At 42.1% G+C, this 23,644-nt stretch overlaps 1 protein-coding gene across 2 annotated transcripts in view; it reads right to left on the reverse strand.

The window, feature by feature from the left end:
* Positions 1 to 23,644, reverse strand: part of ablim3 (actin binding LIM protein family, member 3) — a 408,687-nt gene that overhangs the window by 59,993 nt on the left and 325,050 nt on the right. For both annotated transcript variants that reach the window (XM_070878428.1, XM_070878427.1), the window contains exons 8-11: positions 18,800 to 18,858; positions 16,833 to 16,907; positions 8,330 to 8,359; positions 4,401 to 4,530 (exon numbers count right to left, since the gene is read on the reverse strand). In XM_070878428.1, the coding sequence (XP_070734529.1) occupies positions 4,401 to 4,530; positions 8,330 to 8,359; positions 16,833 to 16,907; positions 18,800 to 18,858 (294 nt within the window). The remainder of the gene's footprint in view (positions 1 to 4,400; positions 4,531 to 8,329; positions 8,360 to 16,832; positions 16,908 to 18,799; positions 18,859 to 23,644) is intronic.

Here is a 23,644-nt window from a genome sequence, read left to right on the forward strand (position 1 = left end):
ACCCTATAGTGGTATGTCGCCACGTTGCTCCCAGGCCGCTGCTCCTTTTATGGCCCCGACCTGCCGCTGATGTTCCCACGCAGGATGGGGCCGCCACACTGCTCCACATTATAAAAGGGATATAGCGGCATTGGAGAAAGTGCAAAAAAGATTCACAAAGATGATACCAGAACTGAGAGGATATATTCATCAGGAAAGGTTGAACAGACTGGGGCTCTTTTCTCTAATAGAGATTTTTAAGATAATGAAATGGTTTGATGGTGTAAATGCAAAGGAAACATTTCCACGTGTAGGGAGGTCCAAAACTAGAGGTCATAAATATAAGATAGTCAACAGGGAATTCAGGAGAAACTTCTTCACCCCAAAGAGTGGCTAGAATATGGGACATCCTACCACAGGAGTAGTTGAAGCAAATAGGATAGATGCATTTAAGAGAAGCTTGCTAAGCATATGAGGGATAAAGGAATAGAAGAATGTGTTGATAGAGTTAGATGAAGAGGGTTGGGAAGCGGCTTGTGTGGAGCATAAACGCCGGCACATACCAGTTGGGCCGAATGGCCTGTTTCTGTGCTGTACACTCGATATAACTCGATATCCTATGCATCTGCTTGTCATTGTATCTATTTACAGAAGTACAATCATCAACATCATTTATGAAATAGAAACATAGAAACATAGGCCCCAAGTTTCCACACGCGGCAAAACAGGCGCCCCTCTGAGCTGGGCGCCCGTTTTTCGCGCCGAAAACGGTGCCTGAAAAAAAACACGCTATTCTCGAGCGCTTTGCAGCTCGATGTCAGCTTGGCGCGGCACCCAGGGGACGGAGCCTACCACTCGCGCCGATTTTGTAAGTAGGAGGAGGCGGGTACCATTTAAATGAGTTTTTTTCGTGCCGGCAACCCTGCGCGTGCGCGTTGGAGCGTTCGTGCACGCGCAGTGTGAAGGAAACATTGGCACTCGGCCATTTTTCTAGTTCTTTGTAGCTGTTCAATTTTTAAAATTTTTTAATAAAACCACATTGCCCTTCCATGATCAGCACTGAGGCTTCTTGCAGCAGTGAGAAGGCTGCAGGAAGCCTCAGAAGTTGAGGCAGCCGTTTCCCAACGGGCCCGACCGACGGCAGGGGTCCTCCCCGCCACTGCCATCGGGAATGGCTGCCTCAACTTCTGAGGCTTCCTGCAGCCTTCTCACTGCCTCCCCCCCCCCCTGCCGTCGGGAACGGCTGCCTCCTCACTGCCTCCTCCCCCCCCTGCCGTCGGGAACGGCTGCCTCCTCACTGCCACCCCCCCTGCCATCGGGAACGGCTGCCTCCTCACTGCCTCCTCCCCCCCCACTGCCGTCGGGAATGGCTGCCTCAACTTCTAAGGCTTCCTGCAGCCTTCTCACTGCCTCCCCCCCCTGCCATCGGGAACGGCTGCCTCCTCCCTGTCTCCTCCCCCCCCCTGCCATCGGGAACGGCTGCCTCCTCACTGCCTTCCCTCCCCTGCCATTGGGAACTGCTGCCTCAACTTGTGAGGCTTCCTGCAGCCTTCTCCCTGCCTGAAGCACTTTCACACAGGTAGGAACATGGTTTATTTAATCTTTTCTTTGCTTATAAATTTTTTTTCAGGTTGGAATTATTTGTATAATATTTGTATAAGTATAACTAAGGATTTATTGTAGAATGTAATGACTTCCCCCCCCCCCCCCCCACACCTCGTTCCGGATGCCTAATTTGTAACCTGCGCCTGATTTTTTTAATGTGTAGACAAGATTTTTTCAAGCCTACAAAAATCGTCACTTGCTCCATTCTAAGTTAGTTTGGAGTACGTTTTCACTGTGGAAACGTTCAAATCAGGCGTCAGTGGCCGGACACGCTCCCTTTTGAAAAAAAAATTCTGTTCAAAAGTGAAACTGTTCTACATGACTAGAACTGCAGAAAACTTAAATGTGGAGAATTGCGATTTCTAAGATACTCCGTTCTCCACCAGTTGCTCCTAAAAATCAGGAGCAAATCATGTGGAAACTTGGGGCCATAGAAAATAGGTGCAGGAGTAGGCCATTCGGCCCTTCGAGCCTGCACCGCCATTCAATATCATGGCTGATCATTCCCTCAGTACCCCTTTCCTGCTTTCTCTCCATACCCCTTGATCCCCTTAGCCGTAAGGGCCATATCTAACTCTCTCTTGAATATACCCAATGTGATGCAGATGAAGTGATGCCTGTCTTGGCATATGAAAATAATCAAATGCACAATTCTAATGTTATGTACCTAGTGAAATAACTGTTGTTGTGTTTTAATAACCTGTATTTCTTCATTCCATAACTATGTCTGATGTTCCAGTTGAATATAGTGATGAAGTGGGAAAGGGTCACAGTGAGCACGTGCTATATAACTAAAGCTGTTTTTATACTGGAGCTTGCTGAAGTTGGCTTTCAGGAGACGCGTATTAACGAGCCTGGTGTTTCTCACTACTGAATCTGACTGCCTTATGCTGGTGGTAGAATTATAGACCAATTTTTCATGGGCCATCAAGATACAAGTCAGGTTTAGCAATGTGGAAGCTGGGAGCCACCTCACAGGCATAGGGCCCCAAGAATCTGACCTCAGTAAGCGCCAGTATAAAAGTGACTTAAAGACGTTGATCCTGTCCTCAACCGATTACCATCTATGATCACTTGAAAAAGCTAGAAAGAGGTGAAAAATGTTAGATGATGTATAAAAATCATCTTTGTGAAAAGGCATTGGCAAGATGAAAGGAGTTTAAAATATATAGAGTAAGTGAAATCTTTACTGTGTCAGATGCTGACAAACCTGCAGTGTATTTCCAGCATTTGTTGTTTCTTCCTTTTACTAGTTTATCTTCCAAGGTGTTGAACTCAGGTAGTCAAGACAACATTTTTTTTTCAGTTCAAGTAGTGAATAATGGAACCAATGTAGGGATGTAGGGAAGGGAATGGGGATGGATAGAGATGGGGAGGCAGGGGAGAGGAGAGGAAGTGAGGGCAGGGAATGGAAAAGAGAATGGGAGTGCTGAGGATGGGTATTCATATCAGTGGGAGCAGCAGGATTGAAGCAGTGGGAGGAGAAATCTAGCCAGATGGGGGAAGGAATATTGTAAATTGGGGTAATGAAGCAGGATATAGATAGCCTGTAAGGAGTAACTGCCAACGGTGGGGAATTAGCAGCAGAAGGGATAAGCAGCCAGTAGCGAGGAAGGTACTACAATCTTTCTCGCAGACAGTGTGGCAGCCCCGACCTGCGAGAGACCATCAGCGGCAGGTCAGGGCCATAAAAGGAGCAGCAGCCCATGGACAGCGTGGCGGCATACCACTACAAGGAGGGCAACGGCAGCGAAGAGTGACGTCAGCAAGGTCCAGGTCGGTGATTGGAGCGTGGGCAGATGCAGCAGGAGTGGCGAGATCGTGACGAAGGAGCTGTGAGAGACTGTGGAGGGATGTGATCGGAGCCCGGGGAGGCATGAATTTGGGACCAGGGGCAGCACAGCCCAGCCCACACTGCGATATATGTGCGCACTAGGTCTGTGCAGCAGAGCAAGTCTCCAGTTGCCTTGGGTAATCCTTGCCACTGGACCAAGACCTAGCACTGTCAAGCCTAGTGTTACCTCAAAGGCCATTTTGAATGAATGCCTGAGCCTAACAAGGCATGAAACAGCACAGACTGTTTACAGTCGTGACAATATCAAAATGGTATCACCTACTGCACAAGCACACTGAAACTGGCATGATGACAAACATATTCAGCAATGATGACATTGACATGTCTGACTGTTTATTTTATTTTCTTGCTTGCAAACAAGATAACAAAAAACCTAGAGGGTTTAAGAAATGAAATGACAATGAAGTTAATTGCTTTTTCTTTGAATATTTTTCAGTGAAGTCACTTTCTTCTATTGGTGGATAGCTGGAAGATGGCACAGTTCACCATTTTTGTGTCAAATTTTACAGTGGGTAGGCTATTCATCTTTGAGTATCTTTTTAAACAGTACAATGTCACACATTTGAATGTAACATGACCAATTTTCTCACTTAGCTGAATATAAAATTCAGGCAATATGCATATTAACTGTCAGTCTATGTACATAATCATGAATATGTTAACCCAGAATTAACTCTTTCTGTTCTACATATTTTAAATATTTCTTTCTCCTAAGGGCAAAATTGTGCTTGTCAGATCATGTCTTATGAGATGCTAAAACGCTATTGCATATATATCTGGATAGACCCCAGTTTCCCACTGTACAGTTAAGTGATATTGCACTATACAAGTGACAGTTAATACAAAAACACTTCCTTTTGTTGAGTTTTATTTCCTTAAAAATAATAGAATATTACTCCAGATCCTTACACCCAAAAATGAATTCACCAGGTAAGTCGTCTGGTGCAAGGACATTCATTACCTGGTCTGTGATAATGTTGAGGCGATCGAGGCATTGTGGGAGACATCCCCTGTCGACTGTACGTGGGTGAGTCAATGTATCCAGGACTTGAAGATCTCCTCTGTCTTAAATCAATTCCATCATACATGTCCTACCACAAGACAGCATGAACATCTTTAGCATGGTGTGACTGTGATTTGGACCTTCAGTATCAAGTTAGCAGTTAAGCTCTTCTGATAACAATAAACACGATTACGGAAATGGATGTTGGATTCCACAAGGAGAGGTAGAAAAATATATTGAGAAATAAATCTGACCCATGGTTGTGTGGCATTTATGTAAGGTACACTGAGCAGACCATGTGACATTAATTTGGTGGTGTGGTTATTATTTGGTGCAGAGCCTGTGATCTGTAAAATTTATCAAGGTTTATTTGAGAAAAGTAAAATCACCTATTTGCAACATTTTCATTGTATATCATAATACTGCTCCATACCTATGTCTAGGTAACTGAGTTGAATAGATTGATGTAGAACAGACTATACCATCTTTGGTGAGTTTTGTCATGCTGAATTCTAAGACAAGTTCTAATTTTAAAAACTATGACACAACAGTAATATTCTGCAATTCTGCTGGAGTCTCACACACTGCTCTGATGTTTAAATAACATACATTGCAGGAAAAATATTTTGCAGTACAGCCTTATTGTAACAGATGTATTATTGCAAATGATTTGTTGCAACAAAGATTTCATAGTCTCAGCAGATGTGCTGTTATAGTCTCTAAGGAGCTCAAACTCTGTAATTTAAAGATTTGACTGCATCACGGTATTATATTTGAACCTCGTAATGTATACAGTAGTACAACACCTGTGGAACAGAAGTACTCTGTGTTTTGATTTACATGGAGTGATGAGATGAGGGTGTCCATCTGTGATTCATGAGATCATTGTCTCTGCTGGGAGTCACCAAGCAGAGGTGAGAAACCTCATCACAGGAAGAGGGAGAAAACTGAAGGCAAGGTCAACTTTCGTGCACCTCCCAGCAGCCAGTTAGTCACATTAGCAGAGGTTCTGGTGAGGGTGGCCTACCCACTCACTCGGCTAAGGAATGCTACATGGTGCAGTGGGGAAAAAAAAGGAAGAAAATTTGCTTTACAAAGAAAAAAATACATTAAATGATACATTACATAATGCTGTCACTATAAGAGGTACATAGATTGTATCTAATGCAGTCAGTTTGTTCATGAGATAATGAGTTAAACCAGTTCTTGGTTTGGCATCTAATTAGAGTATCCATCTTGGCCTTCTAAAAATATTTATTGCTTTCTGTTAGATCAGAGATCAATGCAGTATTTAATGTATTGCAAAGAGCAAGTAGCCTAGCCATTATATTGCAATATATTCTCCTAAAATCCTCATATAATTAAACATAATTAGCACTCATTTCAGATATATGTTGTACTGGCAGATATTTGCAGTATTACCTGTATTGTTACATTGTTTTATTGCAAATTAAAAAGAAAACATATATTTACTCAGAAAACATTGACGATAAATGTTTTCTTTATGGATTACAATCATACCCATACAGAAAATTTTATAATTCAGTATAAATTTTCAGTAAGAATATATACGTTTAGGGAGGGAGAGGGTAGTGGGCAGGAGGGCAAGGGTGAATAAATAATTGTGCAAAGGTTGGAAATATAGTTGCAGCCGAAGGTTTTCACAATTCCTTTTGTTAACATAAGCAAACATGTATTTATCAAACAAACTCTTGAATGCACCACCAGAATATTTCTACTTCAATCTGCCTCATATGTGACATCATATTTTATACTGACAGACAGAATTCCCTGGGCTACAAGCCACATCAGGAATCCTCTGCTGCTGTTGCTTTGTTGCTTAAGGTTTGCAGGCTAAAAGAACATTATCGTTGAGAAAATGATTGAAAAGCTGCCAGATGTTGGGATGATTTCTGAAGTACTGTTCTAATTCTCCATCTGAAACAATGCACCCGAAGCAGACTGCACACTATATCAGTGCTTAATTCCTTTGTGAAACAAAATCAGAATGTTAAATGTATCCAATTTTGTGATTAGATGGTATTTAATGAATCCTGTTTGGAACCGAAACAATTTTGGAGAATGTTTCAGCTGAAAAATCTTTTATGACACGTAAAATGTTATCTTTAGTTCCTTAATACTTTGAAGAGAAATTGGAGTTGGTAAATGTTTCATGGAGCATTGACGGCACATGAAAATTCTATCAGGGTGAAATTGGGTATCGCCCCATTTGGGGCTTAACTTTTAAAAGTTTGAAAGATTAGCTCCAGGCGCTAATCGTTTCAAACTTAAAAAAAAAACAGCGTTTGCACTCCAAGAAGTGGAATGCTAATTCAAATGCTCCACCTCCTTCCTGGAGTGGAACTGGCAGCAGGATGGGCAGTGAGTTCAGCAGTGCTGCACACTGGGTCGTGCAGTGCTACCGCATTGAAAAGCTCCTTCCCTCCCTTAAACGGAAGGGCCATCGCTGCAAAGTCTGTAAAGTAAAACAAACTTACCTTCTCAACCACAGCTGCCGTGATCCCGCGTGATCAGCCCAGCACTTAAGCAGAGTGCCGGGCTGATCAATCATGGGCAGGAACCCGCAAAAAAAAGCTGCAAGAGAGAAGGTATTTTTTAAACCTTTTTTTTTTACTTATCTCGGCCACCTCGCTATTTAAGCATCGTGCCCGAAGCAGCCGGCCTCCCAATGCATGCCTCCTGCAGCTGTTGGTGTTTTTGCCTGGCGCTGCTGCAGGGGGCAGAACTCAATTTCGGGTCCGGGACGCTACCAGGGTGGTGTGCACGGCGATGACATCACGATTTCTCGAACTGGGCAATAATCCAGTCAAACTTGTCTCTTAGTGGATGGTATTTGGCACGAGATGCAGGCATTAAACAAAGCCCACTGCTAACAAATTAAGAGCTCCCCAAAGTAATAGCACCTGCGGCATTAGGAAAACAAACTCCTAATTCAGCCCAACCTATTCTTTCCCTGTAGATTTATTATTGGATAAGCCCCAAAGTATATTTCAGACTGATCTAAATTTTGACATCTAAAGATTTGTAATTATATGCTTTGAAGGAGCTTTTCCAAAGAGATGAATTAGCAATTTTAATACAAAACATTCTGCTAATAGTGTGGCAAACGTTTACATGGAGCCATGTTTCAGAGGGTTCTGTGTCAGAGCCTGAAATGGATCAACTGGCCTCTATGCTAACAGTAATTTTATTCTTTGGAATCCAATCTTTGTGGATATCCAATTGGGTTGAGACCTGCTGTTTGAACTGTAAAGAAATGTCTGAGGGTGCCAATGTTGTGGCAGGCTAGGGAGACCGTTATGGGATTTTCGGTTTAGACCCAAAACGGGTGCGACATCGAGATGCCTTTAACTTCTGGTTAGGCCTCTCAACACCTGGAAAAAGTGGCATTAACATGCAGTTTGTGCGTTTGTGCAATTGGGGTCCTACAACCAGCACAGAACCCTAATTGCACATTAAACAATCTATTTTGCTGAGCACCCATTTAAGGGACTGCCTGAAAATTGAATCAAGCTAGCAAGTGGGTGTACATGGTCCCCACCAAATTTCCCATTGCTGTTCACCCGTTTTTCAGTCAAGAAGCAGACAGTCAGTAGTTGAAAATCCCTCCAGTGTCTTGGTGCACTATGTCAATATTTGACAGAATCAGATTTGTAGGGGTTGTGTAGAGGGAGGAACTAAAGTTTGATCTGATGAAAGCAGAATGCTCATTCCGAGCTTTAAATGGACAATCTGAAGCACAGCTTACCTCTTGCTAATGAATGTATAGAATAATATTGATCCCCTACCAGGACACAAGCCTCTAAATACATTGCTTCTTACTAAAAGATGTACTAATTTACAATAAACAAAAGGGCTGGAATTACCTGTGAGTATGGTGACAGCATCCCAAGTGACTACAGCAGGAGAATAATAAAAGATAGCATTTAGTACAAATATATGGCAAGTATATTACACACATTGCCTTAATCAAGGACAAATTGCATAGCAGAATACAAGGTGATGGATTACTGAGTGAGTTTCTCCCCCACTATAATAGTCAACCTCTTGTAAGTACATAACTTGTTTAACACAATTTATTCACTTATCATGAATTCATAGATAAACCCTGTGTCATAAAATAGTTTGAATGTGTCGGATTCCATATATAGTTATTACTTTTAACTTGCTGTAACTCAGTAGGTTGTTCAAGTAACTGAAGCCATGCATCAGGTTACTGAAAAATAAAGATGGTAATCTTGGGAGGAATTCAATGAACAGGAGTAAATGGCTAAAACAGTTTAAAAGTGGTGTGGGAATTTCAATTACCATTCACTTAAGAAATATTCAGTTCAGTGGAGTTGACTCTATTATTGATTATAACCCCATTGCTGAGTGTACGGAATAATTTACAATTCAAGTTGAAAAAAAATACTCTTTTTCTCATGATCATATTTTACAGAATAAATAAGGAATAAAATGATAGAGGAAGTTCCTCAGAGCTGCTCCTGCTCCGCTGTTGTAACTGCGCTGGAAGGTTTCTGGAGAAGTTACAGTGGCGTCTCCAAGGAATTTCAAATTGTTGATGCAGTTTAAACTTATGAAAATGTTTTATCTTGTATAAAAGTTTCTTCTAATGCACTATTTCCAGAGGTACTCTCCAATCTATACAAGTCATTACCTGCACGTTAGATAAACTTAAGGAAAATAACATTAGTTAAGCAGCTGTCAACTGATTACCATTTATATGCTCCATAAGTTCTATGAAATATAAAAATCAGATTAGAAATATACTTTCAAATTTAATAGTACAGCTGCTATGACATTTAATACTCTTCATGGATGCATCATTTTAAAAGTGTAATTGCTGCTTATATGCAAATTAGGATAGACTGTTTTTTTTCAGATTCCAAGTTTTTGCACATCAAAAGATTTCAATGTAATTTTTTTAGTCAGAGGTGCTGAAGAATACAATGAGCAGGCAGAAGGAGATACATTATTCATTACTACTGTTACCTCCCACTGGTGGCATTTCAAGGTAAACAATAGGTAACATGATGAAAGCAAGTCAGACCACCAGCGTTGTGTAATGTTTGAATCAAACAAATGTTCAAATGGTAGGGAGGAATGAACATTCATGCAAAAATTAATTTTGCCCAGTTGCACAGTACCTCCCCAATACTATGTCTTTCAAGTCTGTCTTCTGATGCGGATTTGAGATATGGCTCATAGGAAACCAGATCAGGACGCTGAACATCATAGATAGTTTTAACTTTGGGCAGAGCGGCCAGATCCCTATAGTCAAGTATTTCATTATCCACCTTTGCCTGAGATGAGGATAGTGGAAAGAGGAGAACAGAGGGAATCAGAAGAAAACGTTAGATGCAAAGATACTGATAATAGAAAGAACACAGTTTAAGTAATTCGTTGCTGATTAATTTCTGACACAGTTACGCCCAGATATTAAATGCTGTTTTATGCATAGATAGCATTGTTAGATTTTTAATTGGAAAAAAGAAACAAAGAAATCCTGTAATATTGCAGTGAAAATGAGCTGTAGACCAATGTTGCTTTAAGTTGGGGAAATCATTACACTGAGTGATCATCCCTTCGGAAGAATGGTTATTTGCAGCTTGTGATACCCTTTCTGTACTGCGGGGAATACAATAAATCAATGACCTTAATTGTAAATGAATGGAATTGCAGAATGTGATCTCCAAAACATTTTTAAATTCCACATAATAAAAATTGAACTTAACTTATTCAGCCACAATATATTAATGGCCCTGGCCATGGACATTACAAAGGACAGTTAGACTCATTATATAGAATAGGTTCTGTCCAAAACTCCTTTCAATGACAATATCAAGAAAAGTGACCCACAACTTCTGATTTCACCTTAGCAACAAGAGCTTAACCTGCAGGCCACAATCCCAGATTGGCTGGCATCGACACCTGAAAAATCCACTGATGCAATATGGGGTTGAGCATCTTTCAGTCATCTTTGGGGCATGAGATATAACCCTGTGAAATTGATCCTTTTGCCTCTGGGCGGATATGGGGTACACTGAGTCCTATTTCTTGTCCATGGTTTTTATCTGGTACGTCGAGAAATGTGTTTGGATAGTGTCAGAAAGTTAGTAGCCAATTTGACCCTCTCAATAGGGGTGAATTAACATCTCAAGTGATATCCTAAGCAATATCATTACTAACTCCTCAGGACCCATATCACAATATCTGTAATAGTGATCTTGCTATCTCAAGATTTCAAAGCAGCAGTATGTGGACAAGGTTCTCTTGTTCATAAGCATCAGCAGCAGATATTGATAGTTGTCCACAAGGTTATTTGCAATTAAACTTGGTGTGGCAAATGACCTAATATTGCACTAGTTTATGGATCAGGTCTTTCTATTGCTCTCCAAATGCTCCATCATCTCCTGAGTGAGATTTGTATCTCAAGTCATTCTGCCATGCAGCCCTCAGGGCTGTGTTTCGGGGCATGTCTTTTGAGTATACTAATGACAGATTTAATGGCCCTGAAATTCCGTCTGACCTCTTCCCGCGGGGAAACGACCCCAAAAAAGCAAAAATATATGCGCTTGCGACTGGTCCGAACTTCCGAGCCTGAGGCCCAGAGGTGACTGTGTGCGCAGCTCGTGCACATGGGGACGTGCGCAGGCCGGGATCTAATGACAGCAACCAATCAGGTACAGTATAGTTTCTCATTCATAGCAATAGGAGTTCCGTAACTCCTATTGCTATGAATGAGAAACCCCCCCAACACTTAAAAAAACAATTAAAAAATAGAAAATAAAGTACACAATTAACATGCATTTAAATTAAAGATGTTATAAAAAAATAGTTTTCCGACTTTAAAAAAAAACATTTTTATTAACACTTAAAATAAACTTACCGTCATGGGGAGGGTTTTTAAACATAAAAAGTGCTTTTATAACTTTATTTTTTATTTGTATGTGTATTTTTAACCACGTGTGCCTGTAAAAGTAGGCTATATGCCTGCTTTTTCAGGCGCAGGATTTTAAAGGACTTTTGCAGGGCAAGATATTCGCAAATCTTACCCTGCAAGTGTCCTCGTTCCCGAGATGCGGCCATCTGTCAAGATCAAAAGCTTGGAAACCGGCTTTTGCGATGCCTTCCTGGGTCCGGAGGAACTTCTTACGGACCCGGGACATCAGAATTTCCGGACCATTCTGTTCTTGTCATGTTCTACAAATAAATCTTCCAGGCTGTCGAGGGAATTCAAGGACCTCACCTAGTGCGTGCTAGGTTAGGAGAGCAGAAATAATTCTGAGGAGAGGGTGGACACATCATTGACCTCCTCAAATAGTTTTAGGCAGATACGAATTTATAGATTCCCTATATGCAGTATCTCCTAGTAACCTTTTTTGCAAGTTTAGACTGTTGAGTTTATTTTTAAAGCTTTGTTCTGTGACAGTTTGTGACAGCTTGAATTGATTTTCCTTCCAAAGCTTCTCTATCTGCTGAAAAGAATTGGAACTATTAATGACTGGATTAGCTGCCCAGACAGAGGTTAGAACTCATGTTGACAGAAATGAAGAAGGGTGGGGGAGAGGAAGGTTACTTCTGTTACATTAGCAACTGTAACAACAGGGGGGAAAGAGGTTGTGTCCAAAAGGGATACGAGTGTAGACCATCATAGATGCTGTAAATGGTTTTGTGACCAGCACTATTTGTGTTCTGGATATAGTTTGGATTCTCTAGGTAGTTAGCTTGTTTAAATTGATTTGAGCAATAAAGCTTTCATGACTGATGACTATAGTCTATGGGCTCAATTTTCCCCAAAGCCGTTTCTATGCGAATTGCTATGCCCTTTTTATTGGCCTCGACTACTCCAAGAAAATAACTTGCAACTTGCCCCATTCTAATTTCTGAAATTGACGCCACAAAGCCTGTCCTTTGGCTTCAGGGCGTGGAGCCTAATGTCTGCGCCGAAAAAACAATGTCCCCCCCTTCTGCGCATGCGTGGAAAAAAAGGAGTTTTTTTACAAGACTGCTATGGGCATGCATGCCCAGTACACATCCTGGTCTGCATTCAGCCATTTTTAAAGAGCCAGTTGTGTGTGAGAACTTTAATTCTCAGTGGAAAAATCGGAGCTGAAATACAATATGCAACGCAGCTCAAGGACCAAGAATTTCTCACACGATGAAGTGAAGGCACTACTTACTGTAATTGAGGTCAGATGGCAGGAGCTGGACACCAGCAGAGGTCACATAAAAGATTCACCAAAAGAAATGAAGAAACACTGGAACCAACTTGCAGAAGATTACTGTGCAATGGTGACCACCCCGAGGTCTGGAGGCCAGTGCAAGAAGAAGTGGCAGGATCTTGGTCAAGTAGTTAGTGTAAGTGATATTTTCATTTATTCATTGGAATTGCAATTATAAATGTGACCTTCTGTATATGTCCCACCCAGCAGAAAGGCACCCTCTCTTAAAAAGTTATGTTTTCATCTTTGCAGAGGAAGGTGGCACACAACAAAACGGAAAGAACTCGAACAGGAGGAGGCCTGGCAAATCTATACCCACTGACACCCTTGCTTTGATGGGTCCTGCCTGGAGAAAAGCAATCACCACTGCACAAGCTTGGCCCACACTGGAGGAAGAGGATAAGTCCTGCAAATTCCACAGTCTGGCTTTGCTAAATGTTAAGTACTGCGCGGGCTAGCCATGCTTCGGTTCCTGGGGATGTCTTCATCAGCTATGTTTCGATTGATGCAACATGCTATCATTCATCATGGTCCTTCAAATGAGCCTGCTGCCTGCACTGTGTCAGCCTACTCATGCCACCCTGCCCCCTCCTCTGCTGCTAACTATTAGTCTGTTCTGTTATATTTTGCAGAACTTGAGGCCAACACTGATGAGGCTGAAGCCGATGCAGAAGAAGATTCAGACGCGGACGAGCCTGAAGAGGAGAACATCTTCCAATCCCACCTTCCAGACCAAGAGCATGGGGGGGAGGGGGAGGGGCAGGGGGAGGGAATGGATGAAGCTCCCACTGTTGTACTCACTCTGGAGGAGGTGCAGGTGCTGCCCATTGAGGTGCCAGGCCCTTTCCTGAGTGGTACACGTGTTGGGACATTTCATGGTTTCTCACAGTCTGAGGCTGGGGATTCCAGTGGGGTGCAGCGAGGCACACCCATGGCCCCACCGTCCAAGGCTGCGGGTCCCAGTGGGGTGCAACAAGGCACACCCGGGGTGAGGAGGAGAAGGAGAGCTCGGCAGTCCTCTTGCAGGATCGAACAGATGTGGTTCAGATGATGGCAATGAATGCGGAGAGCATTGACCTTACACGATCACTCCTGGACACCATCAATGGGGTGGGTGATGAGGTATTGGGACTGTTGGGAGAAGTAACAACACTCTCACGAGAAATGGGAACACTGTCCAGGCGCGAGGGAGGGAATGTCGCAGGCAGCTGATACACTGTCGGTGCACATGAGGGAGGGAATGTTGGAGGTAGCTGATACACTATCAGGGCATATGAGGGAGGGAATGTCGGAGTTAGGTGCTGCAATAAGGGAACACGCCCAGACCCTGTGGCCATTGACAGAATCAACTGCCAATTTTACATTATAACTGAATCAGTCCCATTTTATTGTTCCATTATTTACACAACTTTTTGAACTAAAGAAGAATCATTTCCATTATTTCTTCCATTAACACAACACAACATTACGGAACAGGTCCAAACAGTAAACATGGTCCATTTGGAATAGTTGCCGCTGAGCCTTCAGGCAGCAAAGTGTTCATGGCTGAGCTGCTGGTGCAAGGCTTGAGCAATCATTGAAGGGGCCTGACAGCCTGCCCTCCTCCGCTGTCGTGCTCCGGGTTCATGGCTTCCTCGGCCTTCTTCTCTTCCTCCTCACCTCAGGTGGTTGTTCTACTACCAGCTGCTGCTGCCTCATGATGGCTAAGTTATGCAGCATGCAGCACACAACAGTGAATTGACCGACAATCTCAGGGGAGTATTGCAAGTAGCCTCGGAATGGTAAGGCATCGGAAATACTGTTTCAATATGCCAATGGTCTTCTCTATGACCCCCTCTGTGGATCACAATGTGTGACATGTTGTATTCCCGGTCAGCTTTCGTCCGGGTTACGAGTAGGGGCGTCATGAGCCAGTTGGCAAGTCCATGCCCTTTGTCTCCTAGCAGCCAGCTCTGCCCGTCTGGCTGCTGCTGAAACATGGCAAATATAGAGCTCTCGCTGTGGATAAGGCTTCCTGTCCATCATCCTACGTGCTCTGAGGTTCCTCATGTGATGACATCGAATCAATCAATTCATCCGCAGCACCATCATGCAGAAGGCTTGCACAAGGTATGGCATTGTCAATACTTCCCCCATAATTAAATTGTAACTTCGCAAGAAGCTCAAAACAGCAGGACAAGGAGTTAAAGCTTCTCTCCTCTCTCTAAGCTGGGTGGCAGTGCGAGCTGCGAGGAGGATGCTCAGAGGCTACAGGGGGACTAGGACAGGTTAGGTGAATGGGCAAATGCATGGCAGATGCAGCATAATGTGGATAAGTGTGAGGTTATCCACTTTCGTGGCAAAAACAGGAAGGCAGATTACTATCTGAATGGTGTCAGATTAGTAAAAGGGGATGTGCAACAAGGCACCAGTAATTGAAAGTAAGCATGCAGGTACAGTAGGCAGCAAAGAAAGCAAATGGCATGCTGGCCTTCCTAGCGAGGGGATTTGAGTAGAGGAGCAGGGAAGCCTTACTACAGGGCCTTGGTGAGACTACACCTTGAGTGTTGTGTGCAGTTTTGGTCTCCTAATCTGAGGAAGAACATTCTTGCTACTGAGGGAGTGCAACGAAGATTCGCCAGACTGATTCCCGGGATGGCAGGACTGACATATGAAGAAAGACTGGATTGATTAGCCTTATATTCACTGGAATTTAGAAGAATGAGAGGGGATCTCATAGAAATATATAAAATTCTGATGGGATTGGACAGGTTAGATGCAGGAAGAATATTCCCGATGTTGGGGAAGTCCAGAACCAGGGGTCACATTCTAAGGATAAGGGGTAAGCCATTTAGGACTGAGATGAGGAGAAACTTCTTCACTCAGAGAATGTGAAATTCTCTACCATAGAAAGTTGTTGAGGCCAGTTCGTTAGATATATTCAAAAGGGAGTTAGATGTGTCCCTTACGGCTAAAGGGATCAAGGGGTATGGAGAGAAAGCAGGAATGGGGTACTGAAGTTGCATGATCAGCCATGATCATATCGGTGGTGCAGGCTCAAAGGGCCGAATGGCCTACTCCTGCACCTACTTTCTATGTTTCTATGTTTCTTCTCCCCAAGGTCGACGCCCTAGTATGGACCACATCCTGGTCTGCGCATGTGCAATAAGCTTGCTTAGAATGGGAATCTAGGCATTCCTGTTCAATGAGGACATTTAGAGCAACAAAGTCGAATGCAATTCTTTAATTTTAGATTTTTTTCCAAAGTACCACCGCACCACTGACCAATCGTCTCCTCACTGGGCTCGAGGTTCGAGTATCGCTCCCTCGCCCGGAAACAGGGTCTCGGCTTCCACTCCACCCACCCCCCAGGGGCTTCTTTTGAAGCCGAGCCCCGAGCCCTTGTGTCCGGGTGAGGGAGCGATTCTGCTGACCGATGCTTCAACCTTCGAGCCCGGTGAGGAGATGTTCGGTGGTGGAGTGTTACTTTGAAAAAAAATCAAAAATTAAAGAATTACATTAGACGACCATTTTCTCCCTTCTGACTTTGAAAAAATTAAGCTTCATGATGCATATTCTTTGTCTTCTTGACTCCCTCCAAAACTTTGCCTAACAACAATGGCGTCTTTCTGTGCCGATTTTTTAATGTGTGCTGTTTTTTCTTCAGTGCCCGGAAGGTTTTTTGGGAGTCGTCAAATGTAAGTTGGCCAAACTTGCTTAAATGTGAAAAACTGGCACAAACATCAGGTTACGCCCCCATGACACAAAAAAAACTAACCTAAAAAAATCATAACTAACTGAGTTACGCTGGCGCAGAAACTTTTGGGGAAACTTGGATATTTTAATTTACGCCAAAAAAAGTGGCGCGTGCCAAAAAACCATTGTAGATAACTGGGGAAAATTGAGCCCTCTGTTTCTGTGTACAACAATTAGTTATATACACAATTCAAGAACAGGATGATCTGTATTTTGGGGAAGGGGAGGGACTGTTGTCCGTGCTGAGATGAGATCCTCAAAGTATGCTCGTGAGCTGGTTTGGAAAAATAGAATTTAATTTTATAAAACTGATGTTAAGTGGATTTCCCTGCTATTTCATTTAGATTTTTGATCAGATTTCACTGTGCTTAGTTAGTTCTAGTTCCAGATTGCCAAAGGTACTTACACAGATGACCCGGTTAGGTGATCCTGAAATGCTGGATCCAGGAGGAGAGATGGAAGTTTCAGAGGTACGTCTGTGCTGTAAAAGCATAAAAATGTGATAACATTCATGATATGTTTTCATGCATCCAGTAAAAGATATTACACATCGCCGTGGGTTAAAAACTTACAGCCTTACAAAAAGTTCTCGTTAAATGTTTGTTATTTGAACGATTCCTAAAGGCAACATATGTGTTAACTCTATATGAAATCAGCTGCACTATGTTATGACAAATTGGACACTACATGAGATTGAACTATTTATGCAGTCCATGTAGTTTTATTGGCATCACTCATTGTCATTGTTGGAACTTTATGTTAGCATACATTTGTGAAATGTTTCCTAGTCACCCATTGTTACTTATTTCCCTTTCCTGTGAGCATGTCATGCATGTATGCTTTTGCGCTCTCTTTCTCTCTCTCTCTCTCTCTCTCTCTCGTTCTCACTTTTGAGCAGTTCCTTTTCCAGCTCTGTCATTTTGCTACATTTGGCTTGCTGGCTTTTTATTGAAGCCTCTCTGACCTCTCGAATACTGCATATCTTGTGGAGCTTTCCAATATGGGCAGTGAACTAGCTCAATACAAATCGAGTGCGACTGCCCTCCAAAAACCTGAGCACTGTAACATGATTGAATAATCACCTCTCCCAAATCTCTGCAAGAGAAAGATACAGCACACTTTGAATGCAAACCATTTTGGCACCAGTTCTGACAAAAGGTCATCGACTTGAAACATTAACTTTGTTTCTCTCTCCTGATCTGCTGAGCATTTCTAGCATGTTCTGTTTTTATTTCATACTTCCAGCATCTGCAAAATTTTGCTTTTGCATTTTCGCACCTATTCCCCTAACTTTAGGCTTAAAAATGTTGTATTTGGGGTGGACAAGAGCAGAAATTCTGGTTCCCTGCCCCTTTTTGTGTTCATTAGATTTCCAGCCCACTTGGGAGCAGGTGTAGAATACACTTTCCCAAAATATAAGCAGGTGCAAGCAATGCAGGACTTCTTGTATTTGCAACCTTAGCAACATTGGATGCTAGAGACCGCCTATGTAATCTTGACATGCAGCTTTGCTGGAGCATCAGAGGCTTTTTGTAAAGGAAATGGCCAGGGTTTCCCAACTGCAATCAAAGCAACTTTGGCCTTTCAAAGAAGCTGACCAATTGTTTTTCTTAAAACTCTTCAGTTTGGCCCAGGCACAATCAGTTTCCTAAGGTGAATACCCAAGATGGACATTAGTGGCAACCTGTCCGTGCATACAACTGCTCGTGACTGGGGAAAGTGGAGCAGAGTCAGGGATGCACAAACAGGAACAAGTTAATTCACAAACCTGGTGACAAGTACAGAAACGATGGAAGTGAGTGCCAAGTCCAGCACGTATCAGGTACCTGGTGGTTCCAAATGTGTGGGAATGTAGGAATGTGTATGATTCCCTCAGATGATTGATGGTTACCATATTGTGAGGGCTATACAAATGGGCTCCCACTACTTCTCTGAAATACTGGTACATAAATCTGCCTGCTATATCTTCTGAAGATAGCAGGTGTTCATCAGTTCATAGAAATTAAAACAAAAAGACCTTTCCCCTGGCAGGAGGAAGAAATGGAAAACTTTTTTATATATCATAATTTTTTTTAACCATCACTGCCTCTAGTACTATTAGTATTACTTCTTGTAAGTACTTCATTGCTTTAAACTGAGTTAATATGTTATGCACAAAGGATAAATAACACTGAGTACAGGTTTAAACAGAAAATGCTTCTATCATTTGACGACCATTTTAGGAATTATTATCTGGTAAATGCTGAATTAATATTATTTATACTTTGTGTACATATCAGCTTAACCCAGGATATCAAGGAATTTACATGTTCATGACATTCAGTTGGTCAGAGAAACAGACATTGTTTTTTTTTACACAGGTGTTGTACCCACCCGTAGCTTCTTTTCCATTCTCGCAGACTGTTTACAAAGTGGATGCCATACTTCACAGCCTGAAACAAAAAAAACACAACTCAAGCCAAATGTGTGACAACATTGCAGTGAAACATACAGCTTTTCCCACCTTGTGCTGTGGCAGCAAACCAAAACAAATGACATAATTCCATCAGATAAATAAGCGACACGTTTTGCAGGTAAATTTGATTAACACCCATTTCAAAGCAGAACATACGCTTTGTCTTATATGGATATGGTCATATCATTATATGCTTTCATTTCAGCCCTAATTACGAGGTTTGGTTTGATCTAAAATGGGACTCACACTGAGGTAACCAATAATAACAATGTGGGAGATGCCCACAGTATTGGCAAAATTGCAAGCTGTATTTGCCGCCATGAAGGAATGACGAGAACATATGCAAACTGGATTAGGGTTACTCTCCCACACATTCTCAAATAAAATGGTGTTAAGTTTATTTTTTTCAAACTATATTAAATGCCATAGCTACCATATTTTTGTTCCAACAAAGTCAGATGCCTCTTTAGAAACATAGAAACATAGAAAATACGTGCAGGAGTAGGCCATTCGGCCCTTCTAGCCTGCACCGCCATTCAATGAGTTCATGGCTGAACATTCAACTTCAGTACCCCATTCCTGCTTTCTCGCCATACCCCTTGATCCCCCTAGTAGTAAGGACCTCATCTAACTCCTTTTTGAATATATTTAGTGAATTGGCCTCAACAACTTTCTGTGGTAGAGAATTCCACAGGTTCACCACTCTCTGGGTGAAGAAGTTCCTCCGCATCTCGGTCCTAAATGGCTTACCCCTTATCCTTAGACTGTGACCTCTGGTTCTGGACTTCCCCAACATTGGGAACATTCTTCCTTTTAAAATTCTTGTGGCCTTGCAGTGTCATTTACAGAGAACTTATATATAAAGATATGTTGCCAAGGGGTTTTGTTGTTGAGGAACAAGTTAAGCTCCAAACCATCACATGTATTATGGATGTAGAAAATATTTGCAATTTCTGGACGTGTTTTAGCCTCGCTTGTGCCCTGCAACCAATTTACGAAACTGTACACTGAATTGTACGTCCATGGAAAACTGATTGATACAAGTCTGAACAGGTCAGAGTCTCCGAATGTAGGAAAGAAATATTTATAGATAAAATGGAAATTCGTTTGACAAATGAAAAATATATATAAATAAATATTCCGGAAATAAACTAATGTGAAAGAGATTTAGGCCTGAAATATCCTGAAACTAACTTACACAGAAATTACGCAGAAATGTACCCTGTATTCTATGCTGATCTTGCCGGCGGGTACTTACGCCCAAATTTCCTGTGGAGTTCACGCACCTAAGCCAGATCATAAAAATCGTTCCAAAAAAAGTGCAAATGCAGCACCACCAATATTGATCTGCTGTCTTCTGCCATGGAGCCTCACTCTCCGAGCCGCTTGTAAATTAACAACAACAACAACAACTTGCATTTATAAACATAGTAAAACATCCCAAGGCAATTCACAGGAGCATTATCAAACACCAAGCCACAAAAGGAGATGTGATGACACCACCAAAATGAAAATTACCCTCTTTTTCATCTTGCTTACATTTTCCTCATAAAAGGTGCCATTGTCAAAGTATGTTATTATATACCCATTAGTCCCACTCCTATGGTGAAGATGCAGGGGAGTGGAACTAATTGGACGGCTCTTTCAAATAGCTGGCACAAGCACAATGGACTGAGTGGCTTCATTTTGTGCTGTATGATTTTATGATTCTATGAAATGACATTTATGAAAAATACTTCTGTGATTTCACAGAGGAGTCACGTGTCAGTGAATAAACTCAATTCCTGCAGATATATGGCAAACTGTAGAGAAAAACATGATGCAGTTCTACTCCCCTACACTACTAATCATTGAGCAAATAGGCAGTTCCTTAAAGATATTAGCTACAGTGATGTACCCATTATTTCTTTCTTCCTTATTGATTAACCAGATACTGTAATAATGAAAGTGAAATGATGGGTTTAATCATATACTGAAGAAAACCAATGATTCTGAGGATTAGTTACTTTATTACAGGCCTGAATTTTCAAAATGTGAATACGTTTGGCAACAGTCAGCGGCGAAGCAAAGGAACTTGCCGCTGGTCCCGAAGAAAGCTCGTGATCGCCATGGCAAGACGTTTGCCATTTTTGACAATCAATTGAGTGCTGCGCTGTAAATAGGGGAGTCCTAAAGGAATAAGCTGTCTACGCAGCCAACACTGAAGAAATCTCAGAGACAGGAAACCAGGAAATGAGAAGTTGCTTTTATCTGCACTTAAAAAAAATGTTACAGAGAGCAACATAAAGATTGGGACTTTCACATGAGGCTAAGTTAGAAGTTGAAATATCATCAACAAATTAAAAAAATATATATTTTTATCAAATTGGAGAAATTTGACATTCCACAAATATTAAAATTAGTTTTTAGAGTCAAAATGTTTGTTTTCCAGTCAATACAGTGTTAAAGCCAGTTACACCTACTCCAACAAGGGTTAACATTTAATGAGGTATTTAACAGTGATTTTACTGTGGAAAAGTCCAGGTTTTCACCAGTTTCACTGATTTCACTGATTATACTGATTGCTGGCTATGAGGGTGTGGTGGTGGTGGTGGGGAGGGGGGGGGGGGGGAGGGAGGGGTGTGTGTGTAGGGGTCCACTCTGCAGTCTGTGTCAGAGCAGTGAATGACTAACTCAATTTCTGCGTTTAGATGCGCATGGGCTAAATCCTGAAGTTGCAGTTAGTTTCAGAGGGGTAATGACCGTGGAAGCTGACAGTTCACTGTCATTACCCACTGAAAATTCCAGGCCATTGTGTTATTCCACCAGCATAAACTGAACCACAGAGTGTGATTTGAGATCCTCAATGAATCCAGTTACTGAACCCAGCTCTATCACGATCAGGAGAGTCCAAGTGGAAACCAAGCATTTCTCCACAGGAGGAAGAGAAAATTGATGTGATGTTATCTCCAGCGCATATTCATTGTTGGCAATTTTTCAATGACATTGGCATTGGTGATGACATCATCATTGCCGGCGCAATGGTCTGGGGCGCTACCGGCAGGAAAGGGGTGCTACTGGTTAGCACCGCTGCTAAACCGCGGGAGTCAGTAGCAGTGCCACAGCGCACCCTGGCCGCCAAGTCATTTGCGCCCTGTTAGGAGATGGAGTAGCGTTGCTGGTTAAAGAGGAAATTAACGCAATAGTAAGGAAGGACATTAGCTTGGATGATGTGGAATCTGTATGGGTAGAGATGTGGAATATCAAATGACAGAAAATGCTAGAGACCATCAAACAGTAACAGTGAGGTTGGGACAGCAGCAAACAAAAAAATAGGGATGTGTGCAATAAAGGTACAGCAGTTATCATAGGCAACTTTAATCTACATATAGATTGGACTAACCAAACTGGTAGCAATACGGTGGAGGAGGATTTCCTGGAGTGTATAAGGGATGGTTTTCTAGATCAATATGTCGAGGAACCAACTAGAGGGCTGGCCATCCTAGGCTGGGTGATGTGTAATGAGAAAGGACAAATTAGCAATCTTGTTGTGCGAGGCCCCTTGGGGAAGAGTGACCATAACATGGTAGAATTCTTTATTAAGATGGAGAGTGACACAGTTAATTCAGAGACTAGGGTCCTGAACTTAAGGAAAGGTAACTTTGATGGTATGATACGTGAATTGGCTAGAATAGACTGGCGAATGATACTTAAAGGGTTGACGGTGGATAGGCAATGGCAGACATTTAAAGATCACATGGATGAACTTCAACAATTGTACATCCCTTTCTGGAATAAAAATAAAACGAGGAAGGTGGCTCAATCGTGGCTAATGAGGGAAATTAAGGATAATGTTAAATCCAAGGAAGAGCATATAAATTGGCCAGAAAAAGCAGCAAACCTGAGGACTGGGAGAAATTTAGAATTCAGCAGAGGAGGACAAAGGGTTTAATTAGGAGGGGGAAATAGATTATGAGAGTAAGCTTGCTGGGAACATAAAAACTGACTGCAAAAGCTTCTATAGATATGTGAAGAGAAAAAGATTAGTGAAGACAAACATAGGTCCCTTGCAGTCAGAATCAGTTGAATTTATAATGGGGAATAAAGAAATGGCAGACCAATTGAACAAGTACTTTGGTTCTATCTTCACGAGGACACAAATAATCTTCTGGAAGTACTAGGGACCGAGGGTCTAGCGAGAAGGAGGAACTGAAGGAAATCCTTATGTCAGGAAATTGTGTTGGGGAAATTGATGGGGTTGAAGGCTGATAAATCCCCAGGGCCTGATAGTCTGCATCCCAGAGTACTTAAGGAAGTGGTCCTAGAAATAATGGATGCATTGGTGATAATTTTCCAACAGTCTATCAACTCGGGATCAGTTCCTATAGACTGGAGGGTAGCTAATGTAACACCACTTTTTAAAAAAGGATGGAGAGAGAAAACGCGGAATTATAGATCAGTTAGCCTGACATCGGTAGTGCGAAAAATGTTGGAATCAATTATTAAAGATGAAATAGCAGCGCATTTGGAAAACAGTGACAGGATCAGTCCAAGTCAGTATGGATTTATGAAAGGGAAATCATGCTTGACAAATCTTCTGGAATTTTTTGAGAATGTAACTAGTAGAGTGCACAAGGGAGAACCAGTGGATGTGGTGTATTTAGACTTTCAAAAGGCATTTGACAAGGTCCCACACAAGAAATTGGTGTGCAAAATTAAAGCACATGGTATTGGGGGTAATGTATTGACATGGATAGAGAACTGGTTGGCAGAAAGGAAGCAGA

Source organism: Pristiophorus japonicus, chromosome 4 (genome assembly GCF_044704955.1).
Source record: "Pristiophorus japonicus isolate sPriJap1 chromosome 4, sPriJap1.hap1, whole genome shotgun sequence".
NCBI classification, from domain to species: domain Eukaryota; kingdom Metazoa; phylum Chordata; class Chondrichthyes; family Pristiophoridae; genus Pristiophorus; species Pristiophorus japonicus.